Source organism: Neomonachus schauinslandi, chromosome 4, assembly GCF_002201575.2.
Source record: "Neomonachus schauinslandi chromosome 4, ASM220157v2, whole genome shotgun sequence".
In the NCBI taxonomy this organism is placed as follows: Eukaryota; Metazoa; Chordata; class Mammalia; order Carnivora; family Phocidae; genus Neomonachus; species Neomonachus schauinslandi.
Window position 1 is genome coordinate 11112474 of NC_058406.1, and position 22748 is coordinate 11135221.

General features: G+C 55.7%; 1 protein-coding gene across 1 annotated transcript; it reads left to right on the forward strand.

The window, feature by feature from the left end:
• Nucleotides 1-2001: 2001 nt before the first annotated feature.
• Nucleotides 2002-22087, forward strand: FBLIM1 (filamin binding LIM protein 1). The gene is made up of 8 exons (XM_021683470.2): nucleotides 2002-2055; nucleotides 6581-6850; nucleotides 11111-11274; nucleotides 11798-11915; nucleotides 14269-14438; nucleotides 16821-16999; nucleotides 17816-17933; nucleotides 20532-22087. The coding sequence occupies exons 2-8, from the start codon at nucleotides 6601-6603 to the stop codon at nucleotides 20643-20645; spliced, it is 1113 nt and encodes a 370-aa protein (XP_021539145.1). The 5' UTR covers nucleotides 2002-2055; nucleotides 6581-6600; the 3' UTR covers nucleotides 20646-22087.
• The last annotated feature ends 661 nt before the right edge of the window (nucleotides 22088-22748 follow it).

Here is a 22748-nt window from a genome sequence, read left to right on the forward strand (position 1 = left end):
TATCCCTTCGACCTTCCCCCTTCCCAGCCAGTCCTAGCCCCAAGCAGATGTGTGGAGCCTGGGCCCTAGGAAGGAGTCCGTGTGACTTTGGACGAGGCCGCAGATCAACCCTTTGGGGCCTCATTGTCCCATCTGCAGGTGCAGTGAGGCAGCTCAGGGGATATCATGAAGGTGAGGGAGGGCAGCTCCATTTTTACCTGTTTTAAATAAGCTTCTGGGTCACAAAGCACTTGAAAAGGGGGTTCTAGGGCAAACCCCTGGATCGCACCTTCCTCCTTAAGGTCCTTCCCATCCCTGGCTGTCAGCAGCCCCCTCCTTCCTCCTGGGGAAGCTCCTGCAGGCTGGGGAATGGGCCTGATCAAGGGCTCAGGCAGCCTGGAGTCTGAGTCCCCTGGGCCACACCGTGCTCTGCAAGCCTCAAATCCCACACCCCTGTGGGCGGCAGGTGCAGGGGCGGGAGCCACAGGGCAGCGTGTGTTCCCCGGGGCCGCCGGCTGCTCTGGGTTTGAATCCAGCTCTGCCACTTGCCCCTCATGTGGCCTGATGCCTCTCTGGGCCTCAGTTTCCTCAATGGTGAAGCAGAAATGACCAGTCCAGCCCCACAGGGCTGTCCAGGCGATTCAATGGAGAGGCCTGTAGGTCAAGCGCCTGCACCCGGGAAGCCTCTGCCTCGGGGGCTACTGTTACCATATCGTTATTGTGGAGTGGTTGAGAGGCTCACAAGTGGGTGAGGGATTGAGAGGGGCTGGGAGGAGGAGAAGGAGGGGTGGGGGAACGAGACAGAGTACCCAGGTGCCCCCGTCACGATCCCCATGAGCGGGAGCCCCTCAGCAGCAGCCCCAGAGCCATCCTGGCCAGGGTGACTGTAGCTTTGGCCCCGGGGGAGAGCTCGACCCCGCCTGGCCTCCCCCAGATGGTGCTGGGTCCAGCACTCCTCTGGCCTCAGCCGCTGTGGCTTTAATCAAAAGAACAATCTGTTTGCCTCTGAATCAGACCCAGATTTCTTTTCCCACCAATGTTCCCGAGGCCTCCAGGGACCCAGGCGGCCCATCCAGGCTCCTGGCCCCGTCTCCTGTCCCAGGGCCCCCGGCTCTGCTTCCTCCTCCCCCCTCTACTCTGGCTTGGGTCCGGGGAGTGCAGGAGGTGGGAGGGAGCCAGAGACTGGAACCAGGGTTGGCAAACCAGGTGACCCCGACTGCCTGCTGGGCCCTGCCTACCAGGCTGCCTGGAGGGGCCTGTGCCCCCGGGGACACTGGGACCCGACTGCAGAGGGCTTAAGGGTCCACTCAGGCAGTGGTGGCTGCTCAGGACAGCAAACTGGGATGACCTGCTCCCCTGAGCATCTGAGACCTCCACCCAGGGTCACCCCCTAAAAAAGCCCCAAGCCCAGCCTATATTGACCACTGACTGCCGCCCACTTCTCACGGTCAATACCATCCATCGTTTATCCTCAGGCTGACCCGGAGCGGGAAGCAGACTTTACCCCCATTGTACAGATAAGAAACTGAGACTCCAGGAGGCGGAGTGACTGCCCAGGGTCACTGGGTTAGTGATTGGCCATGGAATCCAGGTCCACCTGACTCCTAGGACCCTGGGAGATCTCAGGCCAAACTCAAATGTAAGTACCACCCCCCCACACACACACCCCCGACCGGGCAGGTGGGGCCACCAAACCCAGGTGACCTAGGGAAGGAGGAGGGGAAGGACCTCGCTGGGCGCACAAAGGCCCCGGGGGTGGGCAGCAGGGGAGGCCTCCCACCCGAGGCCCGGGCCCAGGGGACGGGAGGAGTGGTCGAGGGAACAAAGGGCGGGCGGCGGGGGGCCGGCGCGGGGCGCGGCCGGGCAGGTGGGGGGGGCAGGTAGGGGCCACTTCCGCCGGCGGGAATCCCGGGCCCCCTCCCCCTAAGCTTCACCTTTTATGGTAAGGCGGCCGGGGCGGCGGGGCGGAGGGAGCCGAGGGGGCGGGGAGGGCGGGGAGGGCGGGAGGCGCCGCGCCGCTCCCGGCTCTGCTCGCTCGGGCGTCGGACCGGAGCCGCTGGGGCGCGGGCGACGCAGGTAAGCGGGGCGCGGGGCGCGGGGGGGCGGTCGTCCTTCTGACCCTGCCCCGGCCGCACACAGGTGACAGCGCGGGCAGCCCCGGGCCGGAGCCCACCCCGGCCCCCCGCCCCCCCCGCGGCCGGGACCCCAATCCCGGCGCTCCTGGAGGGGGCCCGCGGGGGGCTGGGGTGCAGCCTTGGGTCCCGGCCCCCGGCCTCTGTCCCCGGAGCGGGGGGAGGGCTGGTGTCCCTGCCCCGAAGCGGGGCGCCGGGGTGGGGAAGAGGTGGGCAGGGCGGAAGCTCCCGCACAAAGAGGACAGCGTCCCGCACATGGATCGAATTAAAGTCCCCGGCGGCGCCCCACAGTGACCCGGGCAGCCTCCCGGCTGGGCTGCTTGCGGGAGGGCGCCGGGTTTCCGGAGCTCCGGGGAGCTCCGGGCCCCTTCACCCAGGCCGGGTCAGGCGGGGGGATGGAGGGGCCCCAGGGCCGCCCCTCTCTGGGCCTCAGATCCCCGTCGGGGGCTGGGAAGGGGTGTGCCGTGGGGCATCTTGGCCGAGATGGGCCCCCAGCCCTGCTCCGGGGACCCCGGGAAGAGCCCGGGCAGCGCCCAGATTCCTGATCTTGAGGACGGAAGCCAAGTCTGGTCCTCCCAAATCCCCCAAGCCCGCTGGGCCCCTGGGGGCTCCTCCCCATCAGGGGCTGGATAACCAGCTGGCCTTCTCTTTGCACTTACCAAGTACCAAGATCTGGAGCGCTCTCTCTCTCCTTGTATTCTCTCAGCCAACCACCTTTCAGGACAGACATTTTTTTATTCTCACTTTAGGAAAAAACTGAGGCCCAGAGAGGGTCAGTAACCTGCTCTGGGTCACCCAGCAGGAAAGAGGTGGGGCCTGGCATGACTCCAGCTCTCTGTGCTTCCTTGGCTTCCCTGAGGTGGGGGAGAGGGAAAGGGAACCCTACCCAAGGTTGCAGGGCCCTCTGCAGGGGGTGGGCACAGCCTCATTCCCACCTCCAGCAAAGTGTCATTCTGAACCAAGCGTAGGTTGCTTTGTCCAAGTATTAAAGAACAAAGCTTACAGGTGGTTCCAGCAATTTTTGGAGGGGGTTAGAAGGAGTAGGAAGGAAGGGAAAGAGGGGGGCCACTACCGGGAGGCTGGCCAGCTCAGCCAGCCTGTCTCTGCCCTGGGCTACAGCCTAAAGCCGGGCTGGGTGGGTGGCTGGCTGGATCTCAGCCTCCTTCCTTCCTCTTGGCAGGAAATGACTTTCTTTCCCTTTGTTCCCACTTTCTCTGCTTACCCAACTGGATCTCAGATTGCCCCTCTGCGGGAGGAAGGATGGGGGTGGAGGGTCCCGTGGGTGCGGCTGGCCAGGAGCCCCACACAGGGAGCTTTGTCACTCATACCCCGCTCCAGGGTGACCTGGGGGCAGTGGGACCTGAGGGAGGCCGAGGCTCCCTCTCCTAGCAGCCCCGGGCTGGACTGACAGGCTTTGAAAATCCCCAGTGGGGGCCCCTTCCCCTGGGGCCTGAAGTCCCTGCAGGAACCGCAGGGAGGGATGGGGGGTGCGGAGCTGCCCAGCTGTGAACATCTGGCCTCAGAGCGAGGACATTTGCCTTGGATGTTTTCCGAGAAACCCACAGATCTGACTTCCCGGAGGGGCGGGCTGGGGTGGAGTGGGGGTCAGAGCAGGGTCGGAGGGAGGCGGCGGGGGCATTCACAGCAGTCTCTGGGGATGAGCCCAGAATGCACTGCCCACAAGAAAATCCATCTGGATTGGGCCATTCTGGGGTGAGAACAGGCCTGAGGATTTGGAGGCCCTGTACCATCCAGGGAAGGAAAAGTGTGTCGTCTCAGGTCCAAGGACATCCCCGGGACTCGGGTCAAATGGTGCTCAGTTAGAATTCTGAGTCTGCCAAGTCTGCTAAGATGACCTGGAAAAGTCACGTAACCTCTCGGGGCCTCACATGGAACTACCTGTAAAGTGGGGGCATAAGGGGCTGTGTTGCAAATGAGGTGCGTTTTGAGGCTCGGAAAGCACGAGCCACAGTGCCCAGCACATAGCAAGTGCTTGGTCAGCAGGTGCCATTGCTGTTGTTTCTTGGATGTGAATCTCTGAAAGCTGCTTACAAAAATAGACTCTTAAGCTTATAACCGAGCGTAAGGCCAAAGTGTCAAACCATATGGTTTTGACCTCTGACTGTGGCAGCCAATATCAGCGAGCATATATACTTCCAGACTTCACTTACAGAACAAGATGCAAAAGGAAAGCACTTTTAAAGCACTTTTAAAGCTTTCTTCACATGTTGGTTTCTTATTCAGAACAGGTATTTTATTAATCAGACTGAGCTATATGTTTTAACCAAACATATAAACCAGTTTAAGAGGAACTGAGGCACATTTGTTGTGTTTGTTACTATTATTCCCTCAGTCACCAAGAGAGTCCAAGGTGGCCAGTGGACTTTGAGATACAGAGGGGGGCCCTATGAGTGGTCACTTGGGCTCCAAGTCCGCCACTGGGGTCCCTCAGGGCCCTCAGCCCCTACCCACCCAGCCCCACTTCTTGAGATTGACTCACTAGGTCCTTGTTTATTCTTCTCCCTGCACACTTGTGGGCTGGGCTTTGGAACCATATCCAGGTGGCTCAGCTGGAGAGTGAGTTAGAAAGAGGAGAGACCCAGCTCAAACTGGGCAGAAGCCCTGGGAGCCCAGTGAGGACCCCTGGCTGAATGTGGTCAACTTGCCCTCCCCCCACCCGAGTGGCCCCACCTCAGCCTTGGCCTTGGAGGCTACTGTTTGCAGTCACCACCTGGAGGATGGAAAATGGGCTCCTTGACATCAGGAATGCTGCCCTGCTCCCAGATCCATGCTCTGATGTCCACGCTGGCCTTGGGTCACAAAGATTACGGGTACAGCTGAAGTCACATACAGTCACTTGGGGAGGTAGGGGTAGATGTGGTGACAGGGAGCCAACATGTCCTGTGATGGGCTGTCATCACCCTGTGGAAGCAGACAGCTGCTCCCAGGAGGGGGTCAGGAATCAGGGGAGGCTTCCTGGAAAAGCTGGGCCTCTAAGAAAAAACTGGCATTCGCCCTTTGTGGGGCTGGGGAGGAAAAACAAGGGGTGGAAACACTCCAAGGCCAGTAAGAGAAAAAGTTGAGAAAGGGTGAGCGGTCCAGGGTGGTCAAAAAAGAAATTGAGGGGCACCTTGCTGGCTCAGTTGGAAGAGCGTGCAACTCTTGATCTCAGAGCTGTGGGTTCAAGCCTCATGTTGGGTGTAGAGATTACTTCAAAATAAAATCTTTTTTTAAAAACTTTTTTAGAGAGTGAGGGAGAGGAGGTGGGGGAGGGGGAGAGGGAGAGAGAGGGAATAGTAAGCAGGTTCCGTGCTAGGCATGGCTTGATCTCATGACCTGAGATCATGACCTGAGCCAAAATCAAGAGTCAGACCCTTAACTGACTGAGCCACCCAGGCACCCCTAAAAATAAAATCTTTTTAAAAAAATGGAAAAAAAAAAAAGTTGAAGCCAGAGGAGTTTGGACTTCATTTTGAAGGTAATAGGGAGCTATGGAAGGTTTTTGAGTACAGGAGAGATAGACTTATGCTCTGGAAAGATCACTCCAGGGACAGGGCAGGAGGCAGGACTGGAGACCACTGGGTCTCCTATCCCTACCTCACCCCAGTGCCTGAACCAGAGCCTGGTTTTGGAGATGGGACAGAGTGAGAGATTCTGACAATAGAATCAAGACTTGATTGGATGTGGAGGCTGATACCGAGAAAAAGATGCCGGCGGTGGGCTGGGCTGGGAGAGGGTGACAGAGCCACGTGGTCAAGAACATGGACCCTGGATTCAGATCCCGGCTCTGCTGCTGCATGACCCTGAACAAGGGACTATACCTTCCTGAGCCTTGGCTTCTCCATCTGCCGGGATAGTTATAGTGCCTCTCCCCCAGCAGCCGGGACGACTTAGGAGTGAGTGGGCCGAAAGTGCTTAGGACGGTGGGTGCAGAGTAGGCCTTGATCCATGGTAGCTCAGATTGATCTTCTGTCCCCTCTGCCTCCAGGAACCCAACCCTGATGCTCTGACCGGTCACGCTCATTCCCTCCCACAGCAGAGCTGGCCTGGATCCCCCGGGACTCTGACCCTCCAAGGAGGATTGGGTTCCAGGTGAGGGAGGTAACTGGGGTGTGGCCCCGCAGTAGGCAGGGCCCTGGGGTTGGGCAGCTGGAGGAGCTGCTCCTTCCTCACACTTCTCAGATGAGGAAGAGTAATCATTTGTGAGGTGAGCAGGGCAGGGCTGCCCTTTGCTTCCCCGGGTGCGCAGGTTGGGGGCATGGGCGGTCAGGACTGCTGGGTCCCCTCCCTGTGGCCGAGCCACCTGGTGGACACCTGCCCTCTCCCCGCAGGATATCCCCAGCCCCTCCTCTGTCTCTGTCCTGTTAGGAGCAGGGAGGCTCCGTGCCCTGGGGATGCCTGTCTGGCTAGGAGGAGCACAGCCCTGGGCCCGAAGCCCTGCCCCAGCCTGAGCCCCACTCTGTCCCCAGCCCCAGCAGGAACCGAGACAATGGCCTCGAAGCCAGGGAAGAGGGTCGCCTCGTCTGTCTTTATCACGCTGGCCCCCCCGCGGCGAAACATGGCAGTGGCCGAGGAAGTGAAGCGGGCGGCTTGTGAGGCCCGGCCTGGCCGCCCCTGGGAGCCCCCTGCTGCCGTGAAGGCGCCCGGGGCTGGCTCGGCAGGAAGGCCCAGCCCTTGGACCCCCCCTGCCAGGGCGGCAGCCACCGTGCCAGCCGTACCACCTCAGCTCTCCAACGGAGGTAAGAAGGTGAGGGGACTGGGCAGGAGGCTGAGTCAGAGGCAGCACAGAGGTGGGGAGGAAGGGACAGGCTCTGAGCTCATTCAGGTGTCCATTCATTCATCGAGCACCTACTGTGTGCCAGGCAGACTCAAGCCCGCCTGCCCGGGTTTGAATCCCAGCTCTTCCACTTGGCTGTGTGATGTTGGCAAGCCACGTACCTTCTCTGGCCAGTGGGCAAAGCAAGTGCAGAGGCCCTGAGGCAGGAATAGATTGGGCACGTTGGACCTCAAAGGTGGTTTTATTCTCTCTCAAGCTCTGCCATTCACTTACTGTATGGTCTTAGGCGAGCTGGGTCTTTGCTTGGTTTCCTCCTCTGGAAAGTGGAAATTTGGTCATGTATGTGATGCATCCATCACAGAATGGATATGCTTCATACATGGCTGTTCCTTTACCTTGAGCTTGGCTCTGCTGTCATGGTGTTGAAGAGTCTTGGAGACTCCACTCCATGGAGTCTTAGCTGTTGGTTGGGTAGAAACGAGGAAGGAGGACAACCCTGGGGCAGGGGGATGGCTTGCCGTACAGGACACCAAGTGGAATAAGGAGGCACAGAGACATCAAGGACGAGCCCCCTGATGTCCCCCGGGTGCCGAGTTGGGTGTCCTGCTGTCCTTGAGCAAGGTTAAGGTAGCCCTGTGCATCCCCATCACCGCAGAAACCACCTAAAGACCAATAGGAACTGCCAATTCCAGGAGGCCAGAAAAGGGCAGGAGAAGGGGCCACGTGTGTACACACGTGGGAATACATGGACATTCATGTAACAGGCCTCTTCATGTGACACAACCTTGCAAACTCATCTTTCCTTCCTAACCACACATCCTGAGAACACAACCTCCTCCAGGTGCTTCCATATAGAACCAGGACCACGAGGACCAGAATTCACACAGCAGGACGTGTGATCCAGTGGAAAAAAATGACGTCCCTTCTGGGTAGGAGAGGGAGTCCAGGATATATAGTGTAGATGCCCCTAATGCCAACATTTCCAGGACATTTTCATGGGTTATTGGAATATCAGAAGATCCCGGGAGTGTGATAACAAAAGTGGACCTTCCCTGGGAGGGGGCGCCCAGCAGTGGCTGGTCAGCTGGTCCGCCATTTTGTTCTCCAATTTGGCCCATGGGCAGAGCTCAGGGAATCTTGGGGTTCAGCCTCGCTTGAGTGAGACAAGTTCCAGGCGAGCAGCTTGGGCCTGAGTCTGGTCTGACCACAGAGCACAGAGCGGGCCCTGGGGCCCTGCCAGTTGCTTAGACCCATCTCAGCTGCAGGCTGTCATATGACACCCCAGCTAGAGCTTGTCCCCTCAGGAATCCACACACATTTTTTTTTGGCCCTTTCATCCTGACAGAGGTCCCCACCTTTCCCTCGCTCCGTCCCCACTCCCCTCTAGATGCTCATGTGCACTGATTCAGCCTCACCAACTTGCATTCAGAAGTCACTTTTTCTCTGGGCTTCTCTTTAAAAGTCTGCTCTTAAAAAAAAAAAATTTAATTAAAATAAATAAATAAATAAATAGAAGTGTGCTCTTCCTGCTCCTGGCCACGTGACCCTGGTTCAGCTGGGGCCCTCTGCACACCTGCCTGCAGGCCTCCAGCCCCTGTCTGCCTTGAATTCCTGTCCTGGCCAGGACTGAAGGCAGAGTCCCGGGCGAGGCCTGAGCACTCCTGCTGTCTCTCCGCGATCTGGTTCCTGACTCACTTCAGCTCATCTGGAGCAAAGTTCTCACGCTGGAGCAGCCTCAGCTCAGGAGGGGGCTTGTTTAAACACAGCCAGCAGGCCAGGCCCCACCCTGGGTGTTTCTGATTCAGTAGGTCTGCGGTGGGGCCGGAGAATTTGCATTTCTTACACATTTCCAGGTAATGCCGATGCTCTGGTCTGGGGACCCGGCTTGGGGAACTGTTGTTCTAGCCCAAAGGCATTAAGCAAGTGAAGCTTGGGGAGTAGAAGCCTGGTTTTCCAAGTGTGGGCTTTGAACCAGCAGCTGCAGCTTCACCTGGGAACTTTTCAAAAATGTAAATTCTCATGCTCTTCCCCCAAGCCTGCTGAGTCAGAAGCTCTGGGAGTGGGGCCCACCATCTGCATCTGAGCAAGCCCCCAGAGGATTCTGTGGCTTACTCACAGGTCTAGAATAATCCTCCCATCTGTACTCCCTCAGTCCTTGGGAGAAAAGGGAAGGGGCTCATTTTCTTTATCGAATGGATAAGAAACCTCTAAGCCCAGAGAGGTGCCCCAGTGAATCAGCAGGGAATGGGACCAGACCCTGGGTCTTGGGGGGGAGCGGCGGGTGGGCAGGGCCTGGGGCACCTTCCGTCTGCTTTCCATGGGTGTCTGAGGCAGTCTGACCTTGTGAGGCCTGGCCTACCTTGTGCCCCAGAGATAGGAGGGGAGCGGAGGGCAGACTCAGACCAGACACCCTGCCCTTTCTCCCCGGGGCACTATTAATAGCACTCTCCCTGCACGTGGGAGCCGGCAGGATTTTCGGGGCGTGCTTCCCTCCTGACCCCCAGGCACCTCCTCCAGGGGAGCTGGGCAGCGCCTTGTTGGGACAGCCAGGAGGGGTGGGAGTTGCTGCACAGTGTAGGGAGCTGTTCCTGGACAGAGCAGAGCCTGGGGCTGAGGCAGGAGCTCGGCAGATCCTCAGCCCTCCTCCTCCCTGGGTCCTCCCCGAGGTCCTCCCTGAGCCCTGGATCCAGGCCCCTCCCCTTCTGTGAACCTCTGTAGACCTCAGCTTTCCCAACAAGAGTTAAGCTCTCCTGGGGCGCCTGAAGCCGCCTGAGTCTCAGGTGGCTCAGTGGTTAAGAATCTGACTCTTGATTTTGGCTCAGGTCATGATCTTGGGGTCCTGGGCTCTCTGTGCAGCGGGGAGTCTGCTCCTTCCTCTTCCTCTGCCTGCCACTCCCCGTGCTCCTGCTCTCTCTCTCTCTCTCAAATCCTTAAAAAAAGTAGACTTAAGCTCTTCTGCACTAACCATGAAAATGATGTCATGCCAGTGTGTTTTTCTTACGTATGTACATGTGTTTGCTGTTGGGTGGCTCTTTTTAAAATTTTATTATTTTATTTTATTTTTTAGAGTGAGTGAGAGAGAGAGTGAGAGCGTGTGCACAAGTGGGGGAGGGGAAGGGGCAGAGGGAGAGAATCTTAAGCAGGCTCCACTCTCAGGCTCAGCGTGCAGCCTGACGTGGGGCTCCATCCCAGGAGCCTGAAATGACCCGAGCCAAAATCAAGAGTCGGATGCTTAACCGACTGAGCCACCCAGGCGCCCCAGGTGGTTCTTTTTAAAATTATTATTATTTATTAATTTTTTAAAGATATTATTTATTTATTTGAGAGAGAGAGAGCACACAAGCACGAGCAGGGGGAGTTGCAGAGGGAGAGAGAAAAGGAGAAGCAGACTCTCCACTGAGCAGGGACTCTGGGATCATGACCTGAGCAGAAGGCAGATGCTTAACCGACTGAGCCACCCAGGTCCCCCAAGTAATATTAATTTTAATGATGTATATTATGCCATTTGCTACAGTAAAATGGTCATTTCAGCAGTAATTACGAAAATTATCAATGAGATATTTTACATTCTTTTTTCAGTCCTGAGTCTTCCCCCACATCTCGGTGTGGACCTGGATGGGTTATTTAACCAGGGCGGTGGTCCCCACACTTCGGTGGCATATTGTCACTGGGAGGGTTTCTTATGCCTTCTGTGGCTGGACACCCCCCACCCCCACCCCAGGTTCTGATTCTCCAGATCGGGGGCAGACCCAGAAGGTGCATTTCTGGACACACTTCTAGTCACTGCTGCTGCTGAGCCAGGAACCACACTTTGAGAACCACAGCCTTAGGGTTTGAGTTTGCTTGTATTTCAACAAGGACCTTCTAGCAAGGATTTGGGGCCCTCGAGTGTCCAGGTAGGGGAGGGCTGTTATGGAGGGTTCTGACAGCTTCTGTTTTCTGAGCCCACGCCACGTGCCCTCTCCTGTGCCAAGCTCTTCCCATCCTCACAACAGCCTGGAAAGATTGATACCCATGTTTCAACTGAGCAAACAGAGAGGTTAAGTCTCTTGCCTAAGGACACACAGCAAGTCAGCGGCAGAGCCAGAGATGGAACCCAGGTCTGGTGGACCCTGGACCTGAGCTCTTGGCCCCCACGCTGTATGGCCTTCTGGGTAAGTGGACACACTTTCTGCCCGCCTGCAGAGACTCAGACCAACCCTCTCTCCCCTTTTGTTTGCAGGATGTTCTCCCCCTCCTCCTACCTTGGATGGCGAGGACACACTCCCCGACCTGGACCTCCTCCCACCTCCACCGCCCTCCCCTGATGAGGAGCCCCCTGCCTCGATGGGAGCATCACTCATTTCAGACTTAGAGCACCTGCCCCCGCCCCCACCCCCACCCCAGGTACTGCCAACCCCTTGGTCTCCCCGACCCCCAGTGGAGCCCAGGGACCCCAGGAAGGCCGGGGGGGCGGGGTAGGGAGAGTCCCGGCCTTCCAGGGATTTAAGCCTGGAGGTTGCTCCTGCTTGAGGGCTGTCCCTCTTTGAAACTTTCAAGCTGGTAAAAGTTGGTCCTGTTTTTCTAGGCCCCCGGAGGAGGGGTGCCATACCCTTTTCCCCCTGGGGTACCCTCTGAGAAGATATTTTTGATCCTCTGCCCTTAACAGAGGCCACTGTATTAATGGGCGGGATTCCAGGCCAGGGAAGAGATTCTAGGAGATTCTTCAGAAGTAGCTTTGGGCCCCAGCCACTGCTGTCAACCTTTCTGCTGAGTGACATTAGGTCACTTGCTTCTCTGTGCCTCGGTTTCCTCCTCTGTAAAGCAGGGCTAATTGTGCCTGGCCATCAGAGGGGGAGCAGAGCTGAGAGGGCTGTGTGGGGTCCCCACCGGATGACACCTCTCCTGTCCTCCCCCTGTCTCCCCACAGTCCCTGCTGGAGGGGCCTCCACTCCAGCCCCGGCCCGGTCTTGCCAGGCCCGCAGGGGAGGAGCTTCTGCCTCCCCCAGAAGAACCTGTTGGCCCCCACGAGAAAGCGGCATCCACAGGTATGGACTCAGGGCTGGAAGGCTTCTGGGTGGTCTCCAGGGGCCTCACTGGACAAGCATGAGCTTCCAGGTGGGAACCAGGAGAGGGGGGGCACCAGCACCTGTCCCCGCTCACGGTTCAGCGATGAGCCTTATAACTGCACATCAATTTTATGTTTATTGCCTAAATCTTTTTCCTTTATAACTGAAATCCATTTTTTTATGCTAGTTTTTTTTTTTTTATTTTTAGATTTTATTTATTTGAGAGAGGGGGTGCGGGAGGGGCAGAGGGAGAGAGAGTCTTAAGCAGAGTCCTCCCTGAGCATGGAGCCTGACGCAGAGCTCAATCTCATGACCCTGGGATTATGACCTGAGCCTAAATCCGGAGTCAGACGCTCCACTGACCGCGCCCCCCCCCACCAGGCGCGCTGAGCTGAAGGCCATTTAAATATTGATCAGCAGGGCGCCTGGGTGGCTCAGTTGGTTAAGCGACTGCCTTCGGCTCAGGTCGTGATCCTGGAGTCCCGGGATCGAGTCCCGCGTCGGGCTCCCTGCTCGGCAGGGAGTCTGCTTCTCCCTCTGACCCTCCTCCCTCTCATGAGCTCTCTCTCTCTCATTCTCTCTGTCTCAAATAAATAAATAAAAAATCTTTAAAAAAAAAATAAAATAAATAAATAAATAAATAAATATTGATCAGCAAAATGTGCTATGATAGCAAAATGCTACACTTGATCTTAGCCAAAAGGCTGAGAAGCGGTGTGTGATAGCAAAATGCCTTGAATTTTTTCACTATTTAATTTTTTGAACACATAATGTTCTCGCGTAGACAAAATAAAAAGCACAGAAAGGCATACAGTGAAAAGTCTCCCCTTTGCACCATCCGTGTGTTCCCCTCTTTCCTGCCAGATGGGCAGCCTCTGTTGTTAATGTCTCACATACCCTTCCAGAGATATCTGATGCATATGCAAGCGAATACAAATATGTGTCTGCCCCCCCCGACCCTGGCCCATTTTCCCACAAACTGTAGCAAACTCTGTGCTGTTCTGCACTTTGCTTCCTTTCCTTCAAACATCTTAGAGCTCGCTCCACATCTGAACATAAAGTGGCTCCTTCTTTTCCACAGCTGTATAGTATTCCTTATCAGGGCCCTGTCATATGCATTTAGCCAGTCACCTGTGGACGGGCACTTAGGTGGTTTCTTGCTGTGACAAACGAGGCTGAGATGAATCGCCTTGCACGTAGGTCATTTTGCCTGCATGCAAATTTGTGAGAGAAATTTCTAGGAGAGGAAATACCGTGGTCAAAGGGTAGGTGCATTTATAACTTTGATCTTTTTTTTTTTAAGATTTTATGTATTTGACAGAGAGAGACACAGCGAGAGAGGGAGAGTGAGAGAGGGAGAAGCAGGCTCCCCGCGGAGCAGAGAGCCCGCTGCGGGGCTCGATCCCAGGACCCTGGGATCATGACCCGAGCCGAAGGCAGACGCTTAACGACCGAGCCCCCCAGGCGCCCCTATAACTTTGATCTTTTTGCCACATTGGCCTTTGTGGTCCTCCCGATCTGCATCCCCCCCACCCAGCAGTGTCTGAGGGCATGACCCTCCCAGCCCCCCAGGCCCGCGTGTTAGCCATTTACTTAGTAGCTACTAAGTGCTTACCAGGCACCAAAAGCCTTCTCTACTCCAAGGTTATAATATAATTCTCTGGCTTCTTCTAGTCTTATGGTTTCATTTTTCACATTTAGTTCTTTGATACATTTGGGATTATCTGGGTATAAAGGTGTCACCATAGAGCCTCCTTTAAATTTTTATGGATGGCAGGGGCGCCTGGGTGGCTCAGTTGGTTAAGCCACTGCCTTCGGCTCAGGTCATGATCCTGGAGTCCCTGGATGAGTCCCGCATCGGGCTCCCTGCTCGGCAGGGAGCCTGCTCCTCCCTCTGACCCTCCCCCCTCTCATGTGCTCTCTCTCCCTCTCTCATTCTGTCTCAAATAAGTAAATAAAATCTTAAAAAAAAAAAATTTTTTTTACGGATGGCAACTCACTCGTCCTGATGCTGTGTCCTTTGATTTAGGCTTTTTTTTTTTTTTTTAAGATTTTATTTTTAAGTAATCTCTACACAGAATGTAGGGCTCAAACACAACCCCGAGATCAAGAGTTGCACACTCCACCGACTGAGCCAGCCAGGCGTCCGTCCCTGATTTAGGCTTTCAGAGGCTGTTCACGTTCCTTTTTACTGCTCCTCCCAAAATGAGGCCACACTCACAACCCCGGGGGCCCGAGGCAAAGACCCAGCGCTCTAGGCTTGTCCCGGGCGGTACCTGGGTGCGGTTCTCCCGGGCTGGGCGGCTGACATCCTGTGTCTTCTCCACCCCAGACGTCTGTGCCTTCTGCCACAAGACCGTGTCACCCCGAGAGCTGGCCGTGGAGGCCATGAAGAGGCAGTACCACGCTCAGTGCTTCACGTGCCGCACCTGCCGCCGCCAGCTAGCTGGGCAGAACTACTACCAGAAGGACGGGCGGCCCTTCTGCGAACCCTGCTACCAGGTAACCCCCCTGTGGCTGGCCTCCAGGCACCAGGCACCGTGCTGGGCACTTGGAAGGTGTCCCGTTATTTCATGCCCCACAGTTACCCTGGGAGGCGGGCCCAGTGACCCATTTCACAGATGAGGAAGTCGAGGCTCAGCGAGGGGAAGGAGCTCAGCCAAGGTGTATTAGTTTTCTGTGGCCGCTGTAACAAATCACCACAAACTTTAATGGCTTCAAGCAGGATGCATTCATTCTCTTACAGTTCTGGAGGTCAGAAGTCCGTAGGCAAGTCTGCACTCCCTCCAGAGCTCTAGGGGAGAATCTGTTTCCTTACCTTTTCCAGCTTCTGAAGCAGCGTCTCTTGCGTCCCTTGGTTCCTTCGTCCACCTTCAAAATCAGCAGGGTGGCATCTTGCTTCGGTGTCCTACTTCCTCCTTCTGTGTCAAATCTCCCTCTGCCTTCCTCTTATGGGGACACTTGGGATGGCACTTAGGGCCCACCCAGGATCATCTCCCCAGGTCAAAACACTGAACTCAATCATATTTTTTTTTTTAAGATTTTATTTATTTATTTGACAGAGAGAGACACAGCGAGAGAGGGAACACAAGCAGTGGAGTAGGAGAGGGAGAAGCAGGCTCTCCTCCGAGCAAGGAGCCCAACATGGGGCTCGATCCCAGGACCCTGGGATCATGAGCTGAGCCAAAGGTAGACGCTTAACGACTGAGCCACCCAGGCGCCCCTGAACTCAATCATATTTGCCATTAAAGGTAGTCACAGGTTCCAGGGCTTAGGACCAGCCTGTCACACACGTCACACTCCAAGGTGGTGGAGCTGGGACTCTCCCCCAGCCCCGTCTGACTCTGGAGCCTGCCCGTGGCCTTGCCTCTCTCACCTAAAGCCACAGGTTCTGATGCACGGTCTCACAGGAATCTGTCACCTCTGAGTACCAGATGCAGTCTGGGAGAGCTAGTTCGAATGCCGCGATGTTAGAGTTGCTAGCACTCTGATGGCGTGGCGTGTGCGGCCCACTCCCAGACGCGTCCCCTGGCTGTGTGCAGGCCTCACCTTGTTCTCATGAGTTGGTAGCACCTGGCAATCTGCGCTTTTAGCAAGTCTCTCAGTGATTCTGATACACACACTGCTATTGGAAAACCACTGATTGGAAGGGTTAGAATATTTGGAGGACTATCTAGTAAAATCCAAACAATCTGATGACAGTCTCAACACATCACTGAATCCAGTGAGGCACCATGGGGGCAGCAAGGGGCCAGGCCATCCCTACCCCATTCCTCTGACCCCATCAAATGACAGCGGGGGATAGCATTATCCTCTTCCCTCCACTTACAGCCAGGCAGGAGTGAGGCACTGAGGGGAAGCAGGGGCGAGGGTGGGCTGACAGCTGGAAGCAGCAGGAGGAAGACTCTAGGCAGAGTCTAGTTCTAGGGAGGGAAGGGCTGCCCCCAGGACAAGGAGAGAGGGGAAAATGTAATGTTGTCCTCACCAAATGGGAGCAGAGACAAACATACCTGTCTGTCTGGATGAAATCAGGTTAAATGAACAGGAGCATAGCCAGGAAGGGAAGAGACCTGTCTAGAAGAGAAGGTGGACGGGCTGGAAGGTCTTTGCTCTGCCTCAGTAATCTCCCTCTCTCCCTCCCCCCATTTCCTCCTCCATTCCCCCATCCCTCCCTCTTCCCTTCCCCCCCGCCCATCCTCCTCATTCCAGGAGGGATTTGAGGCAGCTTATAAGAATGCACAAATACCTATAGTAAACAATGTTGTACACTTAAAAATTTGCCAAGAGCGTAGATCTCGTGTTAAGTGTTCTTACCGCAATGAAATTTCAGAGATATTTAAAGAAATCAGAAGAGAGGAAAATCAAAGTAGAAAGGGAGATGAGACCAGAGGGAAAGTTAGTACCCCAAAATATATGAATAAAAGACCCCTATGGTCATTCCTAAAAGTGGGACACAGAATTTGACTCTGAGCTTCCCAGTGGCCAAATGGAAAAGGGAAAGAGTTTTGAGGTTTATTGTCTATAAGATCAAAAGCACACCAGTTCTTCCAGGAATTCCTTTTCCTGACTCTGAGGTTTAAGAGAGATTTCTCCTATGGGCTCTAGTGGACACGGGCCTTAAGCATGTCCTAGTAACAAAAAAATGCAGTAATAGTTCTTGGCAGGACTCCTCGCTGTAAGCCCAGGATACAATGCTAGGCTCGATTCACTTTAAGCAACGGTAGAGGTTTTGGGGCAGTGGTTACAGGCCGGTTGCATGAATGGGAGCCCTTCTCCTATAGCCCTGTGCTTCTGGGCCCCTGTGGGTCACCAGCCAGAAACCCCTTTCGGCTGGGAGTGGGCACAGCCATTGGATGGCTCTGAGGCAATGTCCCTCTGTCCCAGGACACCCTGGAGAAGTGTGGCAAGTGTGGCGAGGTGGTCCGGGAGCACATCATCAGGGCCCTGGGCCGGGCCTTCCACCCGGCCTGCTTCACGTGCGTCACCTGTGCCCGGTGCATCGGGGATGAGAGCTTTGCCCTGGACAGCCAGGATGAAGTGTACTGCCTAGACGACTTCTATAGGTACGAGAGGGATCTGCGCACTGGGTGGGACTCGGCCAGAACAGAGGCGCCCGGCCTGAGCTCTAGGGGCTGGAGTAGAGCATTCCTGCAGGCTCTGGGCTCACAAAAACCCATCTGCCTCTTCCACACACCTTATATTTGAGCACACACTTGCTTCTAGCAGACACTCCGGGTACCTGAGCTGTGGCAGGCACTCCCCGTGGCTTAGGCCCTTTAATCCCCAAGCCTGGCCTGTCAGGCAGGTACTATTAAGCACTCTCTTTTACCAAATGTGGAAACTGAGGCAGGCAGCAGACAAGTCTCCCAGCTGGTATGTAGGGAAGTTACGATTCAAACCCCCAGGCCCCAGGAGCTCCCCTTGGAACTAGAGCCTTATGAAGCAGTATCCCCAAGCTAGGTGTCAGGCTCAGCCCCCTGCCCTGGAGTCGCTCACTGCCTAAGGGGAGAGACAGATGTGTCTGTTCAAAAGACAGGGAATAAGAAGAAGAAGAAGAAGTAGCAGTGACCTACAATACCAGATAAACGAAATGGGGTCAGCCCCACTGAACACACAGGAGATTTCTCGGCTTTCTCAAATTCAAACGTTCCGCAGTCACTTCCTTGCCTCGAGCTAATTATACCCTGGGAAGCCGGATCTAATCACACCGGTCTCACCCTCCGCTCCTGCCAGGAAGAAAGAGGCGTTTGTGGCCGTGGAGTCACACGGCAACGCGTCTGACATAGCTCGGGGAGGCGAACGAGCGCCGCCCCGGCTCCCACAGCTAATTTCTGCGGTCCTGGCCGGAGCGCCTCGAGCGTGGGTTCCCTTCCCTCTAGGAAATTCGCCCCCGTGTGCAGCATCTGTGAGAACCCCATCATCCCTCGGGACGGGAAGGATGCCTTCAAAATCGAGTGCATGGGAAGGAACTTCCATGAAAACTGCTACAGGTGTGAGGTGAGTGGGGCGGTGAGGAGTTAGGATCGCGCTGCTGGGCGGGGGGCGCCCGGGGAGGGGGGGTGCCAGGCCTGCGCTGGGCGCGGGGACTCGGGGACGAGTCAGGGTGGGGACTCAGCTCCCAAGGGCTCACGGCCCAGGAGCAGAGACAGATAAGAATGGAGATCATTACAAATAGAGTCTATTAATCGGAGCTCCGAGTTAATGATAAAAACCAAGCCCATCCTGCTTTCCTCAAGAAAGGGAATCTCATGAGAAGGCTGTCGGTGAGGTCATTGATGAGATCATCAGGGCTCTCTCCGTCTCTCGGTTCTGCATGTTTTGTGTGTTTGCTTCATTTTCTCTTCCCGGGGGGCTAGCATCCTCTGTGAGGAGAGGGATACAGGCATGGTCATCCTTCCAACTTAGAAACCCCATCAGGGGAACCGGTACCGTCTCAAGAAGGCCTCTGATTGGTCCAGCTTGGGCCACATGACCCAATCATTCTGAGCCAATCACTGGCCGGGGGGCCATGATTGACAACCCTTGGGGCCAATGAAGCAGGACCCTATGAGACCAGGAGGCGTTGCTACAAGCCTAGGAAAGAAGAAAGGGATGCTGCAGGGTGGAGGGAGGTTGACAGGGGGACACTGCTTAAAGCTGGTGCAGTAGCCCCAGCAGGGAATGCCCAGCACAGGGTCCCCCGCTCAGCAGCGTCCCACGCTTGCTTCAGAGCTCTGCTGTCACAGTCCTGAAATTCTTCCTCTTCGAACAACGGGCTCTACTTTGCACTTTGCCCTGGGCTCTGCTATTATGTAGTCAGTCCTGCTGGGGAGGCTCCGAGTCCTCCCCTGCCTCTTCCTCCGTCACCCCCATGTTGCTACTGTGTCTTCTCTGGCGATGGTGACAAAGGTAGCACCTTTTATGGGTGCCACCTAAGTGGGGTGTCCCAGAGGAAATCTCTTAGCCAGCCAGTGAGTAATTCCAAACATTTATTTTACTTTGCACTTATTTAAACAGATGTATGGAGCCAAGAGACTGTTTGCACACAAGTGACAAGGGGGCTTGGTAGAGAAGTTGATATATTTATTGCTCCATATTATGTTGTGCGTTGGTTATGGTTCAAGGTCCAGCTGATAACACATCTTACAAGAACAATGATGTCATTCAAGTGCTGTTATCACCACCCTAGTCCTCATTAAGCCCAGTGGCGATTAGCTTTTCCCTGAGCCTGGCTGGTGAGCAAACAAACCCTCCCTGCCTGCCCCTGGTCGGCTTGGCGAAGGCGGCCATGAGCGTCACCCAGGTTGCTGCTGTAAGTCAGGGCTCGGGCTCTAGCAGTTACATTTCAGAGGGGAAGGCTTGAACCACCGTGGCCCGGAACTGATTCGGGGTGCTGTTTCCCCCAAGCAGGGAAATGGGCTCCAAAGTGCCATCTCAGATGAGGAACCATGAAAAACTGAGCTTGAGAAAAGTGACTCCAACCCTGGTCCGTCTGACCCGGGTCTAGCCAGCTTGGGGCCACCCCACAGCTCCCTCACAGACTGTGACTCGGTCGTAGTTGAGGTGTTTTCTCCCTTGATTCTAATTAGGAGAGGTCACATGGGCCCCTTTGGGACCTGAGGTTTGGCACTTGTTATTCTCGGAATGCCAAACAAGTGGCCTTTAGGAATAGCGCTCATCCCGTCACCTTGCTTGACTTGAGGTGCAGTTGCAGGGAATAGACACACGAGGGCGCCCTTCTCCCCTGGCTGTGCTGGGTCAGGATGGCAGCCGGGACCCCAAAGTTGTCTCTGTGGGGACCAGCCCCTCTGGTCTGAGCCATGCAACTTCCAGAGGATGCCAGCTGAGCCCTGAGCCAGGTTTCTGGACATTAATTGTTCCCATTGTCACCCTCCAGCGTGTGCCCAGGTGAGGCCCCGATGAGGTGTGGGCTGTGGCGGAATGGTAAAGTGGCCAAAGTTCGCCCCCAATCCCCATCCTCCTTAGTCCGACATCCTTTGGTGATTTGAAAAATTGGAGGTTTGTGCCAGTGTTGAAGGTGTACAGACAGAGGAGCAAGAAAAAGACGCCTGAACCAGGACCAGTTGTACAACCTGGGGCAAGCCTGTCTTTCTCCAGACCTCAGTTTCCCCAGCTGTGAAATGAAGGGACTGGACTAGATTCCGTTATTCACCCAGCAGATGGTTATCGTAGGCTTGTGGTGTACCGGTCTCTGGTCTAGGTGGGACCTAGCAGGAAATGGGGTTACTGCCTCGCAGAGCTTACGTTCTCAGAGGGCTGCTGCTGGGTGGTCGCTAAGGCCCTTCTAGCTCTTTCCATGATCCCTCAGTGTCCATGATTCTCCGAGTGTCCTCAGTTCTCCCCTCAGCTGACTCCTCCCTCATCACTCACACTTCCGAGTGGATGAAAGCCCCCATGTGCCTCCTCTTCCCTGACCGAGACCTGGCCCAGCTGTGTTGGGAGAATGGAAATGAGGGGCCATGCTCCCGACCCTTCGGGAGCGCATTCATTCCGTTAATTTCATCAGCAAATGCTGGGGGAGTCCCCACCCCGTGTGGGCTCTGTGCTGCCATGCTCGGGCCTGGGGTCCATCCACTCGTGCCTTGTTTCCCGCAGGACTGCAGGATCCTCCTGTCTGTGGAGCCCACGGACCAAGGCTGCTACCCACTGAACAACCGCCTCTTCTGTAAGCCGTGCCACGTGAAGCGGAGCGCCGCAGGGTGCTGCTGAGGGCACCCACTGGGCCTGGGGACTCGAGGAGGGGTGGGGGTGGGGGGACCTTTCCTGACTCAGTTTGCCTTTCTGACCCACTCTTGCACACTTTCCTTCTGAGCCGGGACAGGGACCAGCCTGCAGCTCCGCCTACCATGTCTGGGACACAGGGGCTGAGCCGCCCCGGTCCCCTCCCGGCTCAGAGGTGGGCGACTGGCAGACCGTGCTCCTCAGACTTTCCACTCCTCCTTCTAGCCTCTGGGCTCAGAAAGGCTTCCAGACCAGGAGCCTCGTGCCAAGGGTTCCCATCTCCAAGGCTCTAGCCCCTCTCGAGCGCTGGCCTTGAGCCCCATTTCCGTGGGTGAGTTGGAGTGAGTTCTCTAGATGACACCCCATGTCCCTAGCAATGACACTTTAGCTGTCCCATAGGGGATTACTAAGACCAGCCCTGGCTTGCAGGACTGAGCTGTTTGGGGAAACCTCCAGGGTCCCTTAAAAAGCCCTTTTCTAAAAATTTGAGATTTAAATGGTGAGAAACATTCTTTGGATTTGGGGCAAGGTGGGGATCTTGATAGGAAATGTCTCATAAACGTACAAGACTGAGGCCTAGTGGTGGCAACCTTGGACTTCTCACCTGGAGGACATGTTGTGCCGACATGGGGACCAGACCCAGGTATGAACCTGAACAGCAGGGGCAGGAGGAGAGGGTGATATATGCTGATACACCAGGCACTCAGCCCCCCTCTGCCCTGCCTTCTGGCGCTCCTCCCGGAGTGACAGTGATTCAGCATTGACTAAGTGCCATTGTATGTTGCGGAACAGGGCCCAGGAGCTCTGAGTGTTCCTCCTACAGCCTTGACTGGGCTGTGCACACAGACCCCACACGTGGGCACACTCTTCCAGGACAGTGCTGGGGTGACCCTTCAGCCTCCCTGTTTATCCCCCCAACCCAGGCTACCCTGTGGCCACTGCTTCCTCAAGGCCATACCTAGAAGATTCTTCTTCCCTTTTAAGGAAAATCACTTTTGTTGCTTTGTAACTCCTAAGACATCTTGTAGGACATAAACAAATTAAACAAAATGTACTTTCCTCCCTGGGGTGGTCTGGATGCACCACGCACTCCTGTGGGGATGCCTTAGGCTCTGAGGACCCAGAGGGTCTCCCTGTAGAGCCCCTTAGGGGCCTCAGAGCAGAGCCCAGCTTCCGGCTCGAAGCTTGGAGAGTGAGTCCCAAACTCCGGGCATTCACGTACCAGAGTGAGTCCCAAACTCCGGGCATTCACGTACCACCTCCACAATTCTTGTTGTAACCGAGGACCTCCTGTTCTCTTCTTCCTGAATATTCTCTTTGACTCAACATATTTTTTATTTTACTTCTTTCGAACTTTAGTCTTATGCTAAACAATATATCCTACAGTCACATCTTATGTGCTAGTTATGTTTCTTCCTATTACACATGAAAATAAATGCATACCTATTAGAAGTCCGTCTGTGTTCCAACTAAGATCTCACCTAGGGAAATACTGGCCTTTGGCAGTAGCTGGAAAAATGTTGGTTGAGTGTCTGTTCACTGTGGTACGAGTGTCCAGGCGGCGCCTACACCTCCTTCCCCCAAACTGGGGCTCCGCTCAGCAGATGGAGGAACTCATGTCCAGTGACGCAGCCGACCCCCAGGCATGCTGGCGCGCCGTTCCTGGACACAGGCCACCAGCAGCAAGGGTGGCTGTGGGGTGCCCAGAGCGGAGCCTCTGCTGTGGGAGGCCCTCTGGGGCCAGCAGATCCTTCCGCAGAGTCAACACCTGCCCTCGGGGTGGGCTGTCTGCACATGAACAGGTCACCCTCCACGCTCACGCAGACAGCTGGGAGAGAAGGGTGCGTGGAGGAAGGAGCGCTGGCCTTGGGGGTGCTCAGACCTGGCTCTTGTCCACTCTTAGCAGTGTGGACAAGTGATCAGTCCTGAGCCTTGATTTTCCTCATTTATAAAATGGGAACAATGCTGACCTCTACCACAGAGGGTTGCTGTGGCCGAACGAAAGAAATACCTGGCTGGTGAGGGTTCTCTCCCAGGGCTGGCTGGTAGCTCTTAGTGTTCCTCGCTGGTCCTGTGATGCCCGTCAGAGAC

Coding starts and splice junctions, on each gene's coding strand:
- FBLIM1 (XM_021683470.2), top strand. CDS start 6,601: ATGGCCTCGAAGCCAGGGAAGAGGGTCGCCTCGTCTGTCTTTATCACG. Junction 6,851..11,110: donor ACCTCAGCTCTCCAACGGAG/GTAAGAAGGTGA, acceptor TTTTGTTTGCAG/GATGTTCTCCCCCTCCTCCT. Junction 14,439..16,820: donor TCTGCGAACCCTGCTACCAG/GTAACCCCCCTG, acceptor CCTCTGTCCCAG/GACACCCTGGAGAAGTGTGG.